Source organism: Zootoca vivipara, chromosome 6 (genome assembly GCF_963506605.1).
Source record: "Zootoca vivipara chromosome 6, rZooViv1.1, whole genome shotgun sequence".
In the NCBI taxonomy this organism is placed as follows: Eukaryota; Metazoa; Chordata; class Lepidosauria; order Squamata; family Lacertidae; genus Zootoca; species Zootoca vivipara.
The window spans coordinates 49,985,663-50,005,328 of record NC_083281.1 but is presented as its reverse complement, the minus strand read 5'-3'; the positions used below and the strand labels follow the sequence as shown (position 1 = coordinate 50,005,328).

The 19,666-nt window shown below is 43.2% G+C and overlaps 1 protein-coding gene across 1 annotated transcript in view; it reads right to left on the bottom strand.

Annotated features, from left to right (window-relative positions):
* SLC12A4 (solute carrier family 12 member 4) overlaps positions 1 to 19,666 on the bottom strand; it is a 69,728-nt gene that overhangs the window by 15,615 nt on the left and 34,447 nt on the right. Inside the window, exons 3-13 of the mRNA XM_035120938.2 lie at positions 14,584 to 14,715; positions 12,323 to 12,469; positions 11,261 to 11,315; positions 9,406 to 9,536; positions 8,388 to 8,629; positions 7,143 to 7,357; positions 5,176 to 5,340; positions 4,970 to 5,068; positions 3,798 to 3,855; positions 2,426 to 2,600; positions 1,637 to 1,755 (exon numbers count right to left, since the gene is read on the bottom strand). Of these exons, the coding sequence (XP_034976829.2) occupies positions 1,637 to 1,755; positions 2,426 to 2,600; positions 3,798 to 3,855; positions 4,970 to 5,068; positions 5,176 to 5,340; positions 7,143 to 7,357; positions 8,388 to 8,629; positions 9,406 to 9,536; positions 11,261 to 11,315; positions 12,323 to 12,469; positions 14,584 to 14,715 (1,538 nt within the window). The remainder of the gene's footprint in view (positions 1 to 1,636; positions 1,756 to 2,425; positions 2,601 to 3,797; positions 3,856 to 4,969; positions 5,069 to 5,175; positions 5,341 to 7,142; positions 7,358 to 8,387; positions 8,630 to 9,405; positions 9,537 to 11,260; positions 11,316 to 12,322; positions 12,470 to 14,583; positions 14,716 to 19,666) is intronic.

Genomic DNA, 19,666 nt, shown 5'->3' with positions numbered 1-19,666 from the left:
AAATTAACACAACAAATTTAAATTGCTTTGTAGTAACCCTCCAATCTAAAATTTCCAATATTTGTGGAGAAACTTTAGTGATACAGTACTGTTGTAAGTCTGTAGGATACGCAGGTCTTGCCTCCTTCCCAATGACCCAGGCCTTGGCCCAGTCAACATACGGTGGCTACCAACCCTAGTCAAACCCTAGAGTTCAAGGGAATTTGCAGGCCTTGGCACATGTGTGCATATTGTTGTATTGGCCAAGAGTGTAAGCCAGGAATTCCCTATTTCAAATCTCACCTTAGGGCAAGCTACTGTTCTCTCATCTGCACCTCTACTCCCCTACTGAATCTATGATAGGGGATAACACTGGCCTATGTTACAAGACATGCAAAACACTACAGACACTTTAAAGTGCTATCTAAATGTTTTATATTATTACACCTGGAGGGAGTTGAAAGGATGTCATGTGGAACTTTTTTTATCCCTGGTGGACAAGCTGACATCCATTAGTCAGGCCTGCACAACATGTGAGCCACCAAGCCAAACATCAAGCCACCTGCCTTGGTATTCTTGGTGCTGCAAATCAGCAGAGGAGGCTGCCTGTCAGCTGACAAGCCACCATACATGGCAGATGGGTTTGGTTCAGCATGGTAGGTCATAAGCTGTGCAGGCCTGGACTACAAGGTTATCAGTGTTGTTGCTTCCCAACCCAGAATAGGAAGAAGCATTTGAGGGATGAAAATTTAGGTCCTGTTGTCCTTTGCACATTGTTCAATCCTGGCCTGAACTACCGAGCATCAGGGTTTGACTCTGTCAACTTGGATTTGGCCTCACTGGGCTCAGTGGCATTTTAGCCCTGAACTGAACACCTCCCAATCCTTTTGTTTAACTGTGACAAACTGGAGCCACCACTAAGTGGCGCTGGAGGCTTACATTCTACAGCTGGCTGCTGAAAGCAGAAAAACATACAATCCTGTTTCATGCTGCAATAATTTTCCAAAAAGACACACAAACTGCGTTCCTGGGAACTCGTTTTCTCTGAAATAAGCTTGTTCATAACTATCCACCTTCCTCTGCAGTGCACAGCCAGCATGTATTATTGGGTACACTCTACTTACACAACTCTATAGCTCAAAGGTCAGCAGTCTCCACAAAATCAAGTGTGCACTTTAGCACAATTTCCAGAATTCCCTGTAGTATGCAAGGTTTCCTGGGCAGACAAGTCTATGTGGAAAGCAAAGCTGAAGTATAATGGCACCTCCTACTTCACCAAGACTCACAAGCAATCAAAGTGTGGAGCAGATTTTCAGCTAGTTCAGGGTTACGGGGTGCAAAATCACTGGTGCATTCCTTCCTGGCTCCTCCTAGCTACCAGCTACCATCTTTAATTCCCCATAATGTCCCTGGTTATGACATAGCATCATTCCAAGGGGCATTTGAGTGGATTTGAGTGCTGGTTACAACCAGCAGCCACAGCAAAGAACCAGGACATATTAGTGACTTTTGTGATCCTTGCCTTCAAAATTCAACCCCACTAAATTTGGTTTGGAAAAAACCTTTAACACAGCTGGTCTGCTTCTATTAAGTGCTGCTCATACAAAACCTATCTTATGGCAGTAAAACTTCCGGGGGGGGGGGGGGGAGAACTCACATAGAAAGAATTGGGGCCACCATGTCAAGGGATGCGATAAGAATGCCGAGTTCTGCAATCAGTGCTGTGAGCAGAAGGGCCCAGGTTGGCTCACCATTTGCCTTCCCGTGGCCAAACACCTGTAAAAAGAGATTGCAGAACAAAATTTAAGTTTTGAACAGTTTATAGAAAGCATCTAAAAATTGTGCTGGAATTAAGGTGGGGGAGAGAGAGTGCAGTACTTTCCAGGCATTTAATTGTGAAGAATCAAAATATGCATAATAGCTCCAAGGGGGAGCATCTCAGCCTTTCCCCACCCAACAAACATTCATTAGAACATCTGTAGGGAGCCCTCACATGCACAAGAGATGATGATGATGATAAAAAAAATACTACTACTACTACTACTAATTTATTATTTCTACCCCGCCCATCTGACTGGGTTTCCCCAGCTTCCAACAACAAAAATGAACACCTGAAACAGGCTAGCTCTCTGATAGCTACTAGTTTTCCACTGCTCAGTATATATGACCATCATAAGCTCCCCCCTTACTAATTATTGTATTATTAGTAGGAGTATGTTATTTTCCCTCTGGGTTCTTCACCCCCCACCCCACTAGAGTTCCAACCTTGGGATTTTTTTTAAAATTAGGAGCAAAAGCTTGCTTTCTTAATAGACATGGAATCTAGCCTTCTCAATCAAAGAGTCAGCTCCCTGTTAGGACCCTATTTATGCCTCAGAGAGCACACAAAGCTCCCGGATTCACAAGGCTCTTTTCCAGGAACTTGCTCGGCGCAACATGTACCAACCCATAAGAAAGGAATGATGTTGTCCTTGGCGATTGCTTGAAGCAGCCGCGGGGCACCAGTGAGGCTCTGCAAACCTGCTCCGCAAGTAGAGAAAAACGAGCCTATCACAATGACCCACGGCGAGGGCCACGCAAGCGTGCCCACCACTAAGTTCCTGTTCACGGCATCACCATATCTGCAGAAAAGATGGGAACGAGTCGAATGAAAGGAAGCCTTGGATTTCATTAAATGGTGAAATGCATTTTTCCAAGTAAATTTCAAGGTGCATTTCCTAAAACGAGTTACTGCTCATGCAAGCAATTTAAATTTCATGCTTTAAATATTAGGGCATAATGAAGTGGTTACCAACAGTTACTTATTAGGGGTCTTTAAGTAGAAGTTGGACAGCCATCTGCTGGAGACCCTCAAGCATCTAGCAGGGGGTTGGACCATATGGCCCTCAACACACCCACCCACACCCCTACCTGATTATTAAGTGCACAGGAAACTTCAGAGATAGCCCTGGAGCCTAAAACTGAAATAGCTCAATGATCCTAACTCAATGATGAGACAGGGATCAGTGTGGCTATACAAAATGATATACAGGGGTACCTCGGGTTACAGACACTTCGGGTTACGCGTTTTCAGGTTGCGTACCGCGGGAAACCTGGAAGTACTGGAAAGGGTTACGTCCAGGTTCCACCGCATGCACAGAAGCGCCAAATCGCATCACGCGTGTGCACAGACACGGTGCTGCGGGATACGAACGTTGTGGGTTGTGGATGTGCCTCCGTCACAACCCGAGGTTCCACTGGATAAAGCTGGTCTTTGACTTGGTGGCTCACATCTCTAACTGGACATGCAATTTCAGATGCAAATGTAGCTGGCTACAAAATGTCTGTTATTTTCAACTGCAGATGCCATGCAATCCCTTCCCACGACAGTATCCCCGTTAACACAATGCTAAGCTAAACCATGACTTATCACAAACAATACACTGGAGAGTTCTCTCTCTCTCCTGGAGAGGAGATCACAGCCACTTTGCTCCTCCTCAACCATTTTGCTGCAGTGCTGCACTAAGTCATGGTTTGGGCTTAGCATGGGGCTTGTGGTTTAACCCTTCCAGACAAACCATTAACTCTAAAGCACAGGCCAAACCTTGGTTACAAATTTGCTTGCAAAGAATCAGCACACGCACGCACGCACGCACGCACACAGAGCACACCTTGCACGTCAGCAGCTGGAATTGGTAAATATGATACAGAACGAACAAATTTAAGGCAATAAGCTGAAGACAAAGGTAATTTCACACAGCAAAAATGAGAGGCAAAGTATCATTTTGATTACATCATTTTACACATGAAAATAAAGCAGAAATTTAATGGTTACTTACTTATCTCTAAGAACAACACCTTCAATGCAAGCACCAAACAGCAGCACACAGCTGAAATCTGAATGTGCACGTTCCATTAAAGAAACCAGCCTGATTTCTGACAGTGTCAGTAAAACACAACACATCCCTATAACTATAGTACTTGCCATAAAAATCCTTACATATTCCTAGAGTTGGGGTGGGGAACCTGTGGCCCTCTAGATGCTGTAGGACTCCCACACCCATCACCCCCAGCCAGCATGGGCCAGTGCCACTCAAACTGCATAATGTTGCACTGCATGGGTAAATCAGAAGTTTAAGGGCAAGGGTGGGGAACCTTTGGCCTGCAGGTCAATCTTGGCCCACCGGGATGTCCAATTAGGCCTGTGAATCCATTTCCTCAAATCTACATCTACCTGTTTATCAGTTCGTGTCATTGGGTGACATCAACTGATAGGCATGGTGATGGGCAGGGTTCAATCCTGCTTCACCAGTGCATGTCCTTCAGGGAAATGCTGATGAAGCACACACACCCTACCAGTCAACTGTAATATGCAGGTGGGACCACCCACCTATCAGTCACTTGGCATCAAAATGACATCAGAAGATTGACAAGTGTCAAAATTGGCCTGCAGCGTGGATGGGTGAGATAAATATCTGGCATGACAATCTGAAAAGGTTCTCTATCCCTGGTCTAAAAAGGGGGAGAGCAGAAGGGACCAGTTACTAAAATGACCCTAAGCGTTAGGTTGGAACATAGGTTAAGAGATGTCAAAATATGCAGAGTTAGGATAACAGCTAGGGCCAGAGGCAGCTGTATTAGTGTAGAATCCTGAAACATTGGAAACTATATAAATATTTAAGAAAATGTTATATTCCTTACTTAAATAGGCATCCATGTCTTGGAAGCTGACCACTCCAGTGTGAAGCAGAGCTGGGGTTGAGTGGGCAAACAAAGGGAGAGTCCCACTGCTTCCTTCAAGTCAGTTGATGGTGGCAACAGGAACCTAAGGGAAGTGTGGACCCAGTGGAGTATCTGTGAGGGCCTACCCTTAGGGACAACCCAAGCACAGGTCCTTGGAAGAAACTGCAGGAACATCACAATGGGCAAACAGTCTGACCTAGTATGGGGCAGCTTATGTATTAGAACCACCACAATCTTCTCTTTTTTAAAGAAAAAAAGAAAAGGATACAGACTAGAGACGTAGTGATAATAGCTAGGATAGTCCCAATAGGAATAGACTTCTGGGCATCTTTGAGGTCTCCAGATCGATTTGAGCCAGCCATGATCCCTTAAAAAAAAAGCAAGAACATAGGAATAAGAAGCACTTCTCCCGCCCCCCATTTCCAAAGTGCCCAGAGGTAAAAAAACAAAACCTGCCCATCTCCGTATTCTCACCTGTCACTGAAGGGAAGAAGATGCCAACGAGCACTGTGAAGGAAGTTGCTATGTCTGCATAAACGTAAAGGTGAAGGTTGTTCTTATGTCCAGCCACATCAACAGATGGGCGATCAGCTTTCTCCAGAATCTCACCTTTCTCCAAGTAATTGCTCCAGATGTTATCTGGGGTGGGGGAAGCCATCAGGAGCACAGAGTGAACAAATAACTTACTGAATGAAACATCTGCCCACTTTCTTTGTTAGGCACAAGGAAAATGTTATCAAAGGATGATTTTTTAGTAAGTCCAAGAAATATCGTATCAGGCATCCTATTGTTCAGGAGTATGTGTCTGTCTCTGTCTCTCTACATACATACATACATACATACATACATACATACATACATACACACACACACACACACACACACACACAGAGTCATGGGGAAAAGAAAGTGCACCACCCTCTTTGAATTCTGTGGTTTTACATATGAAGACATAATAACAATCATCCGTTCCTTAGCAGATCTTAAAATTATGTAAATACAACATCAGATGAATAACAGCACATGACATATTACACCGTGTAATGATTTATTTAACATTGACTCTCTCTCTGTGTGCGGCACAAGCTTACCCAAGTTATGTATCTAAAGCAGGTGGGTTCTACAACTTGTATAAATCATATAGTTCCAAATCATTTGCATCTCTTTTTTCTTCTGTACCTAGGACAAGCAAAGAACTTAACAGGAGGACCCCGTATCTCCACACTATGACCAATGGAGATCTCATTCAGAAATCTTCCTACGCACTAAGCAGTTAAGAATTTAGTATCTTGAATTTCTTTTTTAAATCCAAAAGGAGGGATATTTTCAGGATGGCTAATTCTGTACCTGATCCTGAAGTACAAAGCAGTGTGCTGCAAACATTCAGGTGTGTCACATCACTGAATTTAAGCTCATATTTTAAGCCCACATTTTCAATGTAGCTTCTGGCATACCCTTTAGTCCTCTGTACTATTTTAACGAAACCTAGGTATGCTTAACTGAAGGAAACACACATTCTTCCCCTTTTTACTCTCCCTTCCCCATTCCTGAATTTCAGGTTGCAAGCGCCTTTGTAAAGCACAATGCACACTGCTTGAGAAACAGAAATAATTAGAAAGGAAGGAAGCAGCCTTATGCAGAATCAGATGACCAGTCCATCTAACTCAGTGTAGTGTTGCACGAACTGGCAGTGGCTCTCCAGGGTTTCAGATAGGATATTTCCTTTCCTAGAAATGCTAGGGATTGACACTGGGACTTCCTGAATGCAAAACATGTGCTTCACCAAGGCCTTTGGCCATAACCAGTGCCAGTGCAGCACAGACCTCAGAGGGGCGCATGACTGACCTCTCAATGGCACAGTTTTATACTAATTCCTTTTTGTTATATCTTATACGTTTCTGATATCATTTCACTTTTGTATTTTGAATGCAGTTTCTCAAAGTTCAAACTTATTAAAAACTCGCATAGGCTCAACAATGTTGCAAAAGAGGCTAGTTGGCTTGGCAACTACAGTATATAAACTGAACAAGCCCAAGCATTAGCACTTGACCTGGAGGAATTGGTGACAAATTTTGCAAAGGAAAAGATTTTGATGTGCCTGCCTGGAATGGAAACTTTGAAGAGACTTACATTTTAACATTACAATTCGCAAGATTATTCAAAACGATTTATGTGCTAAAAGATTTTCTTTCCTATTTGAGAAAGATTGTCAAATATTGTTGCATGACTTATTATTGCAAATTTAAAATAAATTTAGCAATCAGGTTTTGGGCTTTCCATTTTTTCTACAAACCATCTGTTTTGGAAAATTGAGGTTAGCATTGGAGGGGGGGGCACAGTGCAAGTAGTTAGCCTTGCCAAGGGTGCATAATATCCTGGCACTGGAACTGGGCATGTCCCAATAATAGTGGAGAATCACAAGGTAATATCTTTGCCTCTACCTTGCAAAATGCCACTAGCAGCTCCAGGAATCCCTACAATCTCAGTAACGTTGTTGAACTGGAAATACTCATCACAGAATCCAGAGGTTATATTGAAGCCTGGGCAGAAGAGTTCCGTCAACTGGGAGGGCACAGTGACGTTGCCAGCGACTGTAGTTTTGGCACATATATCAAACTGGTCCCTTGAAAGAGTCCTGTTGCCTAACATGCAAACTCTGGGAAGACACAAAAGGTTTGCAAATTTGTTATATATAAGCTTTATAGGTTTCTTGCAAATCCACAAAAGAAAAAGCTCTCCCCTGAAGTCCATAAAAAAGCAGCAGAAAATAGATCACTTTTAAAATGTAGGAATACAACAAGAGCTCTGCTGGATCAGACCAAAAGACCACCACCTCCTCAAGCATCCTGCTTCCCAGTCCCCAATCAGATGCTCCCAGGAAGCCCAAGAGGAGGCCATGAAGGAGCCATCCCTTTCTGGCTGTTGCTCCCCTGCAACTAGTATTTGGTGACATCTGATCCTTAAGTTTTGACAAAGCTATTATGATTCGTAGCCTTATTCTCCATGACTCTGCTTAATCCTCTCTAAACTCATCTAAGCTAGTGGTCATCAGCATACTTCATGACACCAAATTCCATAAATTCAGTACATGTTATATGAAGTAGGTAGGTGATTGACTGATTAATCTTGTGCTGATCAGTTCAAGTATTAGGAATGCACATTAATTTTACAAAACACTACCATTTATTTTCCTTTTCATCTTTTTCTTCTTCTATATACTACAAAAAACTACCCTCAAGCATTTTAGTCTTTCCATGCAGAGGAAAAATGCAACCTAAACATTTGAGGGACCCTTTTCTGCACTTTCCCTTTGCTCTAAAAAGGCACTGAAGGTCTTCTTTTCTCTTAAATGCTCATTATCTCTTGCTCTTCCCTATGTTCCTTCCCTATACATGCATTTCTCCCTCCCTTAAAGTGCCCCCTTCAGCTTATCCCATTAATCAAAGGCCAACATTTGTATTTGCATCCTTATTTTCCAAGTGTGTGGACTGGATTGGAAAGGGGCAGTATTTCATTTGATAAAAATAAATTGATGCCGCTGGTTCCCCTCCTTTCCAAGCTGTATGGCTTAAGGGGGGGGAGTCCCATTTCCCAACCCAACACCTAGGATTTTTTTTCTTTTCCTTGATAGCACTATTATAAGAAGCTTTCAAACAGCTCTGTTTCAATTGCCGGCATTTACTTACGGAAAAACGGGTGGCTCAAAGATGGATTTGATTGCTCCAGCATAGATGGACAAGATGGATATTATGACACAAGCCAAAAACAGAGATGCAAATTTGTTGACATATTTCACGCCTACAAAAACCACTACAGCCATGAACGTGAGAAACAAGGTCCCATACACTCGCATGTTATTCAGCGTGGCGTTGGAAGTGTCGTGGGCCCCAGTTGGATGGAAAATGGCCGCTTGAGGAGCAATGTATGTCTGAAACAGTTAGAACACAGTGTCTAAAACAAAAAGAAAGCAATTTATGATGTCCTTAGGTTCAACAGGACATCCCTGGCAAAACACATATATATCCAAACTAAACCAAATTTATGTTTTGCATAGCCAATGATCATAAACAGCCATGAACCAAACAATTTTTAATCAATCTCGCAAGGTTCCAACATGTAATAAGTCTTTGCAGTGGTGCCTTCTGAAGTTTAAGGAAGTTCTGAAGGCTTAACTCTGCTCTGTGACTTTCAGAGAGTAATCTATCTTGCAGATTTTTGTGCTTTGGGGGGTCCATGGATTTTAATGTTGCTTTGCTACTTTAATTTATGGAATTGTTTTTGCTTCTGTTTTCATCCCTTATTTTTTATATCGTAACATTTGCAAAACAATTTTAGATGAAGTGAAATCTGTATTATGAATATAATTTCTCAAAAAGCAGGATATACATTTAATAAATAAGTAGATGAAATACCCTTAAGGTATTATTTTAAGGCTCTCTGGAACTGTGAGTGAGGTAAGCGAGGCGTTGTGCTTTGTTAAGGAGGCAGAAGGGCTCTGTGACTCTGCTAGAGCCCTTGTGATGCCTTCCCAAAGCCGGGTAAAAAATCCTGCACCAGGGGGGGGGGGGTTCCTGGAGGGTCCTGACTTCACACATTTCTGTGTTTACATGTGAACCCCTGGAACTGAACCCTTGTGTAAGATGAGATTTGCCTGTAATTCTAACATGTTTCATCTTTCACTGAAATGTATTTGTCACTACTTACTAGCAAAATTTCAATGGCACCAAGGATGTACATAGCGCCTGCGAATGTTGTCCCCAAGTAAAAGCACAGTCCCACTGCGCCACCAAATTCAGGGCCCAATGATCTTGAGATCATGAAGTATGAACCGCCAGCTATATAAAGTTAAAGAGAGAGAAATGTTTTCTGTAGGATTACACAAAAAGCAAAGGTAAGCTAGATGTCCAAAAAGAAGAATCAGAAGTTGCTTTACGTAAAATAGGTACATTTTTTTCTATGCTTACTGAAAACAGGCATCATTTTCGTAACTAGCAATAGCTCTGCTGTTAAATAAACTCAATGAATACAGAATGTTTCAGAACTTGGCTCAAATAAGTTTTGCTCTTCCGTTTCCCAAACAGAAAATTTGGCACTTTAATACTAACAATTGTATTATAGTATAAGCAAGTGTTTCTCAAACTTGGACCCCCAGTTGGTGTAAGAAGTGAAAAGAAAATACGCAGTAGGTTAGTATGCAAACTCATAGTGGTTCTTTTTAAAAAGTTCTCAAACTACAGTGCCTTCTCATTTGAAATATTGCTTTCATAACCACAAGGGAAATGGTCTTTTCCATAAAAATGAAACAGGCCCATGGGATTCTAGAAGCAACTGGTCACCACTGGGATTGTGTGCACACATGCATACATGCACATGATCGTCTTCCAAAGCAACTACAGTGGTACCTCGGTTTAAGTACACAATTGGTTCCAGAAGTCTGTACTTAACCTGAAGCGAACTTTCCCACTGAAAGTAATGGAAAGTGGATTAATCCATTCCAGATGGGTCCACGGAGTACTCAACCTGAAGCGTACTTAACCCGAAGTATGAGTGTAATTGTTTCTGGAAGTCCATACTTAACCTGAAGCGTACTTAACCTGAAGCGAACTTTCCCATTGAAAGTAATGGAAAGTGGATTAATCCGTTCCAGACAGGTCCACGGAGTACTTAAACTGAAAATACTCAAACCGAAGCGTACTTAAACCGAGGTATGACTGTACTCTATTCTGAACTTAAAAATGGAAAGCGTAATGCTGGTGGTCAACAAAAGAGGTTTAAAGACTGTCTCAAGGCAAATCTAAAAAAATGTACAGTAGTATAAACACTGACAACTGGGAAACACTGGCCTTCGAGCGCTCCAGTTGGAGAACAGCCTTTACCAAAGGTGTCATGGGCTTTGAAGACACTCAAACTCAGGACACAAGGGAAAAACGTGCCAAGAGGAAGGCATGCTTGGCAAATCCACAACGTGATCAACTCCCGCCCGGAAACCCAATGTCCCCACTGTGGAAGGATGTGAGGAACCAGAATTGGCCTCCACAGTCACTTACAGACTCATTGTTAAAACCATGTTTATGGAAGACAATCTTACTCGGCTACGAGTGATCACCAAAGAAGAAGAAATGTCCCCAGTGCAGAACAGCATTCCCAGTACAGCAAAGTGTATACTGAATCTATTAGCACCAGGTTCATTTGGTTAAAAGGGAAAGGGGAAAAAAAGAGAAAATTCAGCCATCCAAAGCATGCAAAACCTAACAGCTTGCATTTCCTTTCGCTCACAATGTAACCAGGCAAAAGATATCCCCATAGCCTATTTTCCATCTTGCTGAATGTCATGACAGAGAGTGGTAGGCATACTCATTCATTTTGGCTTAAGTGGGAATTCCACGCAAACTAGTGCAATGAACAGAGGCTAAATCTTATAGATTACATTCAGAATCAATGTACAAGAGAAGCCAATCTATTGAGCTTGAAATGATACATGCTTCCTCTACTCATCTACTTGGTACACGGATTCCAAGTGGTTTAAAACAGCATCTACAATGGTTAAATTACACAGTACCTGGAACAACACCATTTGTTGCAATAGCACTCATCGATATGGCCGTCAGCATAGTCTGTGAATACGAAAAAATGGATGTTTACAAGTAACCTTTGCAAGGAAGACTACAGCTGTTCCACTATGCAACCCTTCCTCTACCTGTTGCTCTTCAGATATTTTGAACTACAACTCCCATCATCCTTGATCACTAACCAAACTGGTTGAGAGCACAGGCTGTACTATGAAGGTAGAAACCACCAAGTCTGGAAAAACACACATGTTTTGGTGAATTTCCAAAGCCCCTCTCTACTCACTTTCTCTCTTTGTGTGAATAATGTGTGAAGAGGACTCATTTACTTTATTTATTATTACATTTATATCCCACCTTTTCTCCAAAAAGCTCAAGGTAGCAAACATCTTTCTCTCCATCTCCTAATTTTATTCTCACAACAAACTTGTGAGGTAGGTTAGACCGGGAGATAGTGACTGGCCCAAGATCACCTTCATGGCTGTGTGAGGATTTGAACTGTGGTCTCCCAAATCCTAGTCCAGCACTCTAACCCCTACTCCACACTGGTTTGGTTTGTTGCCTTTCAGCTCCCTGGCCACTATTACAAAGTGGAGATAATGCACAAACTTTTACAGAGTTTTTATTAATTTTTTCCAAGGCTTTTGTAGTGGACAAGAGTGTGCTAGACTTTTGTCATTATCGTTCTCCTTTCTGTGTTCTGTAGCCAAATTATTAGATTTATAGTGCTCTCAATGAACTATAGTGCCCTGCAAGACAAGTCTCTTTCTTCCACAGAGCTGGAAATTTATTAGACAGTGGGAAAGACAAAAAGGAAGGGGGTTGCACAACAGAGACACACACAAGCAAAATAAATGGCCAAGTTGGTTGAGGCACCGAGGCACCCAAGCAAGGTAAGTGGGCAGACATTATACAACTAAACACCCACTGTTTTCTGTCTTTTAGGAAATAATACAGATATTACATGGTTGGGCAAGGAGTCTTATTATGCAGGAGGAGGCAGGCAGAAAGGCATCTTGAAGAGAAGAGCTTTTCAACAGAGTCATGTTACTCACACAGCAGCAGCAGATTAAGACAATCAGGAAGGACTGCAGAACACCAGCCGTTCCCACCATCCATGTCAATCTCAGGAATAGAATGACCCCAAATATATTCTGCATACACGGCAGGTAAACGCCCATCAAGGTGCCCATGCTGGGTGACTGAAAAAGACACGAGGTATGTAAGTCAAGCCTCATTCCACAATGAGGAATTCAGTAGTATTGCATGTACTGGTTATTGGCATTGATCCAGGCATGTCAATTTGGCATCTGTGAGCATTAGTGTGTCAGGAATTACCTCCCATGGTGCCTAAAAAAGGTCTTAATAAGCATCCATAAAAAAAAACCTACAAGGATTTGTTTTCTGCTGCTCCAGAGAAGCGGACACGGAGCAATGGATTCAAACTACAAGAAAGAAGATTCTACCTAAACATTAGGAAGAACTTTCTGACAGTAAGAGCTGTTCAACAGTGGAATTTGCTGCCAAGGAGTGCGGTGGAGTCTCCTTCTTTGGAGGTCCTTAAGTGGAGGCTTGACGGCCATATGTCAGGAATGCTCTGATGGTGTTTCCTGCTTGGCAGAGGGTTGGACCGGATGGCCCTTGTGGTCCCTTCCAACTCTCTGATTCTATGATTGCTACTGGCTCAGCCTTTCTGACATTAAATGTGCCTTTCCTACATAAAACGTGCCACCTCAAAGATCCTCGCATTTCACTGGGTGCCGGAATTGGACAATCTCCCTCTGTTCTGTTCTGAACAATTGCAAATAGCTTCTCTCCTGTAGGAAAGTGCAGGGGGTGGCTCAGGTACTTGCCCTCTCCGTGTAAGTTGTGAGTCTACTGTATATGAAACCACCTGAATTTACTTGAATTTGATTACTGAACAAAAGTATAATAATCAAAGTTCTTCATTCTGGTTTTTGGCCAAAAGGATCCTGCTATGTCTTGTGTCTAGGGTCCAAATTGCAACTTGTGTCCAGGGTCCAAATTGCAGCACAGCTTCTAGTCTTCAAAAGACGGCCTTTCCCTTCCAAATCTGCCTGCTGGCCAAGGACTTCAATGAGAGTCTTGCTACCTTTAGAGGCTAGATATGTGGCAACCCTAAAACAGGGCCTTGTCAGTGGTGGTGCCCCCAGGCTTCGGCATTCTCTTCTGAGAAATGTTTACCTCCTAGAAATGTTACTGGGCAGCCACCTTCCCTCCATCTCAGCACCAAGGTGAAATCATTTTAAGAGCTTGAGCATCCAGAGAGAGAAGAGCAGGAAAGTGTTAAGGTGCTGTTGGGATTATAGCTGTTTTTATTTGAGAATGAAGTCTGTATTTTTAGTGTTTTAATTAATGTTGTTAGCCCCTTTGCATAGGCTTGTAGAAAGGCAACAACCACTTCCGAAGGGCAAGCAATCCCAAACCACTCAAACTACCACTTTCTCCACATCTCTTTTGCCTCTAGAATGGGAAACAAGGTCCTTGGGGAGGGGGGGGGTTGTTATTTGCCTTGTCAGGCGGAAGGGACAGGCATAGGAAGGAGACTCTGCTTGCTGACCCTTAGGGTCAGGGAAGCCTCTTGTTCACAAATGTGGAGAATTATTCATAATTAATAGCCTCTCAAACAAACTCCAGGGGACAGAATTGACTAAAACCTCCATTGATTTCTCTGTATAACAGAAATAGCTGCTATAGTTCTGAATCACAACAGAATCAATGCCCTCTGCTTTGAAATTAAAACATATTGAGCTTTTGTGGCTTGAACATAGAAGGGAATCGTTATTCCATGATGGATATAGAGGTTAAGCTTAAGCCCAGACAAAATGCTACTACATCATGCTACAAACAGCAAAAACAAAGAATGGTGCCCAATTGAAATGTATTAGTACTAAGCCGGAAATGGCTAGTGACCCAGGTACCTAAAAGAGCACCTTCCCCAATGTCAATCATCTCAGACCCTGCAACTGGCATTGCTGTGTGACAGGGCCTTCTCAGTAGCAATTCATCTGTCACCCTCACTGAATTTCACGAGGAATTTTAAAATATTCCTGTTTACTCAGGCATTTTATGCCGGAACCTGGCCACCCTGAAATTACCGGCTGAGAAATATGATGGTTTTAAACTGTTTTAGAATGTTTTCAACTGTGTCTAGAATTTTTTTTAAAAATGATATTGATGTTGGGCTCCTTTGGGAGGAAGGGTGGGGTATAAATTGAATAAATGAAGAGGAGGAGGAAGATACAGTACTACTAGTAGTTGTAGTTGTTTTAATTGAGGGGAAAACCTTACATACTTTTGATATTTTCTTTCTTGACCCTTCCGTGCTTTCCGCTTCCTCATGTTCCTTTGCTCCTTGAGTGAGATTTGTGTAGCTGACCAGCTTGCCAAGCAGGGAAGAGACTTTTGGCCGGATATCCAATTCCTCCTGCAAAGGAAACACAAGAGGGTGAGATTTAGTAATGACAGTAAATACTTAGCATTTACGTAGTACTTTCCATGCTCATGGCACTACATTTATATGATCTCAGAAATTGTTACAACAGCCTTTGAAGTAGACCAATGGGATTGTTTCCATATAATGGAGGGCACCTCTCCCCAACATGCCACCTCCCACATCTCCAGTCTGCAGATTAAGTCTCTTATTCTGCACGTTTCCTGCCAACCACCTCGGTTGGCAGAACTGGCATGACTGCAGGTACCACATAATACCCACTCTACATTTGTGTAGCGTTCCTCAGTCATTTAGCATGGCAGTGCCTACACTTTCGAACTCCCTGCCTATTGAGATCAAGCAGGAAGCTTCCTTGTACGCTTTTTGATGCCTGCTAAAAACATTCCTGTTTAGACAAGCCTACTCAGATGCTTAGAAAGTTGAGGTAATTTAATCTGTTCTAGTATTTTTATTTTTGTATGTTTTAAGCAGGGTTGTATTTTTTCCCTTGATTTTACTGTTTTGTCTTTTGTAAACCGCTTTGAGGTTGTTGTTGTTTACACAATCAAGTAGCATATAAATTTTATTAAATAATGAACGAACGAACGAATGAATTTAAACCAGCAAGCCACCCCTCTCTACCAGCTAAAGACCTCTCTCACACAGAAAGCATTCCTTACAGGTGGTTCTGACTTGCGCTGACTGACTGTTCTTGCATTTTTCCATACAGAATTACACAAAGTATAATTGTGGCACAGGTCACAATAAATGTGTTAGGTTTTTAAGAAGGTGTCATAAAACTTTCTGCAGCAGACCAACACAGCTCTCCTCTGGAATTCAGTGGCAATTCAAAGTTCTTCTGAGTCGTTTATGCTCTTTTAGGGTTATTGACCCTTAATATTTCTGATGATTTATTATTGTAAGCTGCTTTTAATACTACATCTGGCAGATACTTACAGCTGATAAAATGATCAAACAAAGAAAAACCAATAAAATAATGTCTGTGTGGAGAATGGCAGTGTAACTTATCAAATTTTAAGCCAAGCAAAGATTTGAATAAAGATCTTCCCATTTCTGGCTTTGTTTCCCCTTCACCAGTTCAGCCTGCAGGTAAACTCCCTGATGTGGTCTGCCATATTTTTTTATATCATACACCAGTCACTGTAAGAGGCCCTTGGGACAAAGAAGGCCTGGTCCCTCATCAACCTTCCAAGCCCTGCTTCCTGAGCTTTCTGCTGACATTACAAATAAAAATAAATGACTTGGCTAGTCTTTTTTAATTAAAAAACCACTTCTGCAGCTATAAGGAAAGCCTTACCATCTTCCAAAAGACACAGAAAGCTGATAAGCACTGGGCCTCCAGTTTAAGTTTGATGAAATAAAACATGTCATGTTGTTAAGAATAAATGCAATGAACAATTTCCAGAGGCATGCCTGTGTTAATCTATTGCAGGAAAAAATAAAAGAAACTGTTTTTATGTCATAATAAAACATGTTAGTCTAAAAGGGGCCTCAAACCTTTTAGTTGTTTCATTACAATTAAACAACTGATAACCTATTTGGTTACATGAAGTTTATGCTCTGGCTGTCGTGCAATGATTTCCTGCTCCTTTATTTAGATCACTCCTTACCTGAAAATATTATTTGTTTGAATTCCTGTTTTTTATACTTTTATATGCTTTTATACTACTGTTTTATTGGTTTTAGGCTGTATTTTTATTCTAATGATATTGGGTTTTTTTATGTCATACACCACTTAGAGATTTTTAAGTGGTTTACAAATGCTTTTAAATAAATAAAAATATGGGCCTACTTTTACAACTTAATTCTCTCATGCACATCAATGCAGTATTGGTATCTTGCCTGTCAGTCTTTTGACGCCACAAATGGGATTTGCAGAGGGTCCGGATGTTGGCTGAGGGGGATCTCATAGATGAACACCAAAGGCATAGCTTAGCAAAAGAAGTTTGCTGGAGAGTTTGCTTTCAAGAGGCAAACTGACATTTGTTGAAAAAGCAAGCAAGTTGGCCAACCTTTCCCAACAGTTACCACAAAGATGTGTTTTTTAAAAAAATACAATGCAACACACCCAAAACAAAAACAAAAGGGCCGACTGCTGGAGCCAAGTAGAACATTCCTCACAGCAAATGGGAAGCTTCTGAAGGAGCTAATGAACTGAGGAGAGGCCTGCTGAGGCAACCTCAGGAGACCTGAAGGGCCATCTCCATGGAAATGCTTTGTACAAAATGGAGCAACTCATTTGAAACCTAATGAAGCCGCTGCTTGCTAGCATCTATTTTTTTTAAAAAAAATTTTTTTAAAAAAGTCCTGGCAGGAGACTGAGGCACGGTTCTATAGAGACAGGCAGAAAACTGCTCTCAACTTTTGTAGTAAAGTCAGTAGCCAGAAGGTAGAACAGCCATCTGGCAACATTTCTGCCCTGCATCCATATGCTTCGTCTCTTTCCGTAAATGCCCCCAACTCCAGCTAATGGAACTGTTTCAATTAGGACAGCAATGTTTAACATATTAATCAGTTTACAGTGCAATACTGCATATGCCACCTCAGAAGTAAGTCTTAGTGAGACTCACACCCACACAAGTGTCCATAGAGTTGCAGCCTAAAAAAAAAAGTTAAAATCGGGGGGGGGGGGGGTTAGTCAGTTAAATTGGATAGCCCCCCCCATCATCTTTAATAAGACCAGAACTGCAGATTGAAAGCCCCACTTTAAAAAATACATTTGCTGTTTTTTCTTATATAGAAGAGGTATCCCTGCCTAAGGCTACACCTGTTATGCCACAATGCATTTTTTTTAATTCAATCAAGGAAACAAACACACACTTGTGTGATTAATAGTTTAACATTTTCCCAATTCACTTGAAAATACTTCCAACATTGAAGGACGGCAGATGTCTACAAATGACAGGTAAAACTCATTTTTTATAATTATAACAAAAATGTTTATAATTATAATTATAAAAAAATACTAAAGGAGCTTTAAATAAAATCTTTTTGCTGGGGTGTTTCAGTTATGTTAGAGCGTTTTGCCAAAGAGCTTTTAATTAAATTAGTTCTTTTATTCCTTGTACCAAATGAACACAAAGGAACCAGTTCCATAGGAGGCCATGTTGTCCATATAGCCCAGTTCTGTCTGCTCTGACTGGCAACAGCTTTGCCAGAATTCAAGTCTGCCTTTTTTAATGCTAGAGGTGCTGAGGATTAAACTTGGTAACATGGGCAAACAAAGCATGCCATCTACCACTGAAACATGAACCCTTGCCTGCATTAACAGCCTCAGAGAAAAAGAAGTCAACTGAAACTTTCTATTGTGCTCTCTCTCGCACCAATAATTGCCCCACTAAAGGGATATCAAGGGCTAAGGCACAAACCTGTGAAGAGCCATTTCCCCAGGACTCATTTTGAGACATGACCACACATCCCAAGGCAGAAAGGTCACTGCATTCTCTTATTCAAACCTAACACAGGCAGAGGATTCTCCTCTGTGATGCAATACTGAAGGTTCTGGGTTGAAAAGGCTAATGCCAATAAGACATTACGGGGTTAGGACTTGTCTTCTTTTTGAGGCTGCATTTTAAAAGGAGGCATTCCAGACCTGTCAACAGCAACTTGGCTGGGGGGAATTGGAAATGCCTAATAATAATTTCTGGGGACTAGTACCGTGTTTCTCATATTATAAGTCATGTCTTATATTAATTTTTTCTTCAAAAAAACACGACATGGCTTATTTTTGAGGGATGTCTTATTTTTTAATAAAGTGCACGCGGGCGCTGTTTGCCGGGCTTGTCAAGCCCAGCAAGGAGCGCCCGCCGATCTTCGGTGACAGGCGGGGATGGGGGGAGAGCGGAGAACGATCTCCGCTTCTCCCCCACCCCCGCCTGTCACACAGCACAGGGCCGAAGATCGGCGGGCGCTGTTTGCCGGGCTTGTCAAGCCCAGCAAACAGCGCCCGCCGATCTTTGGTGACAGGCGGGGGTGGGGGGAGAGCGGAGCACGATCTCCGCTTCCCCCCCACCCCCCCTGTCACACAGGACAGGTCCGAAGATCGGCGGGCGCTGTTTGCCGGGCTTGTCAAGCCCAGCAAGGAGCGCCCGCCGATCTTTGGTGACAGGCGGGGGTGGGGGGAGAGCGGAGAACGATCTCCGCTTCCCCCCCACCCCCGCCTGTCACACAGGACAGGTCCGAAGATCGGCGGGCGCTGTTTGCCGGGCTTGTCAAGCCCAGCAAACAGCGCCCGCCGATCTTCGGTGACAGGCGGGGGTGGGCGGAGAGCGGAGAACGATCTCCGCTTCCCCCCCACCCCGCCTGCCACACAGCACAGGTCGGCGGGCGCTGTTTGCCGGGCTTGTCAAGCCCAGCTAGGAGCGCCCGCCGATCTTCGGTGACAGGCGGGGGTGGGCGGAGAGCGGAGAACGATCTCCGCTTCTCCCCCACCCCCGCCTGTCACACAGGACAGGTCCGAAGATCGGCAGGCGCTGTTTGCCGGGCTTGTCAAGCCCAGCAAGGAGCGCCCGCCGATCTTTGGTGACAGGTGGGGGTGGGGGGAGAGCGGAGAACGATCTCCGCTTCCCCCCCCACCCCCGCCTGTCACACAGGACAGGTCCGAAGGTCGGCGGGCGCTGTTTGCCGGGCTTGTCAAGCCCAGCAAGGAGCGCCCGCCGATCTTTGGTGACAGGCGGGGGTGGGGGGAGAGCGGAGAACGATCTCCGCTTCCCCCCCACCCCCGCCTGTCACACAGGACAGGTCCGAAGATCGGCAGGCGCTGTTTGCCGGGCTTGTCAAGCCCAGCAAACAGCGCCCGCCGATCTTCGGTGACAGGCGGGGGTGGGCGGAGAGCGGAGAACGATCTCCGCTTCCCCCCCACCCCCGCCTGTCACACAGCACAGGTCGGCGGGCGCTGTTTGCCGGGCTTGTCAAGCCCAGCTAG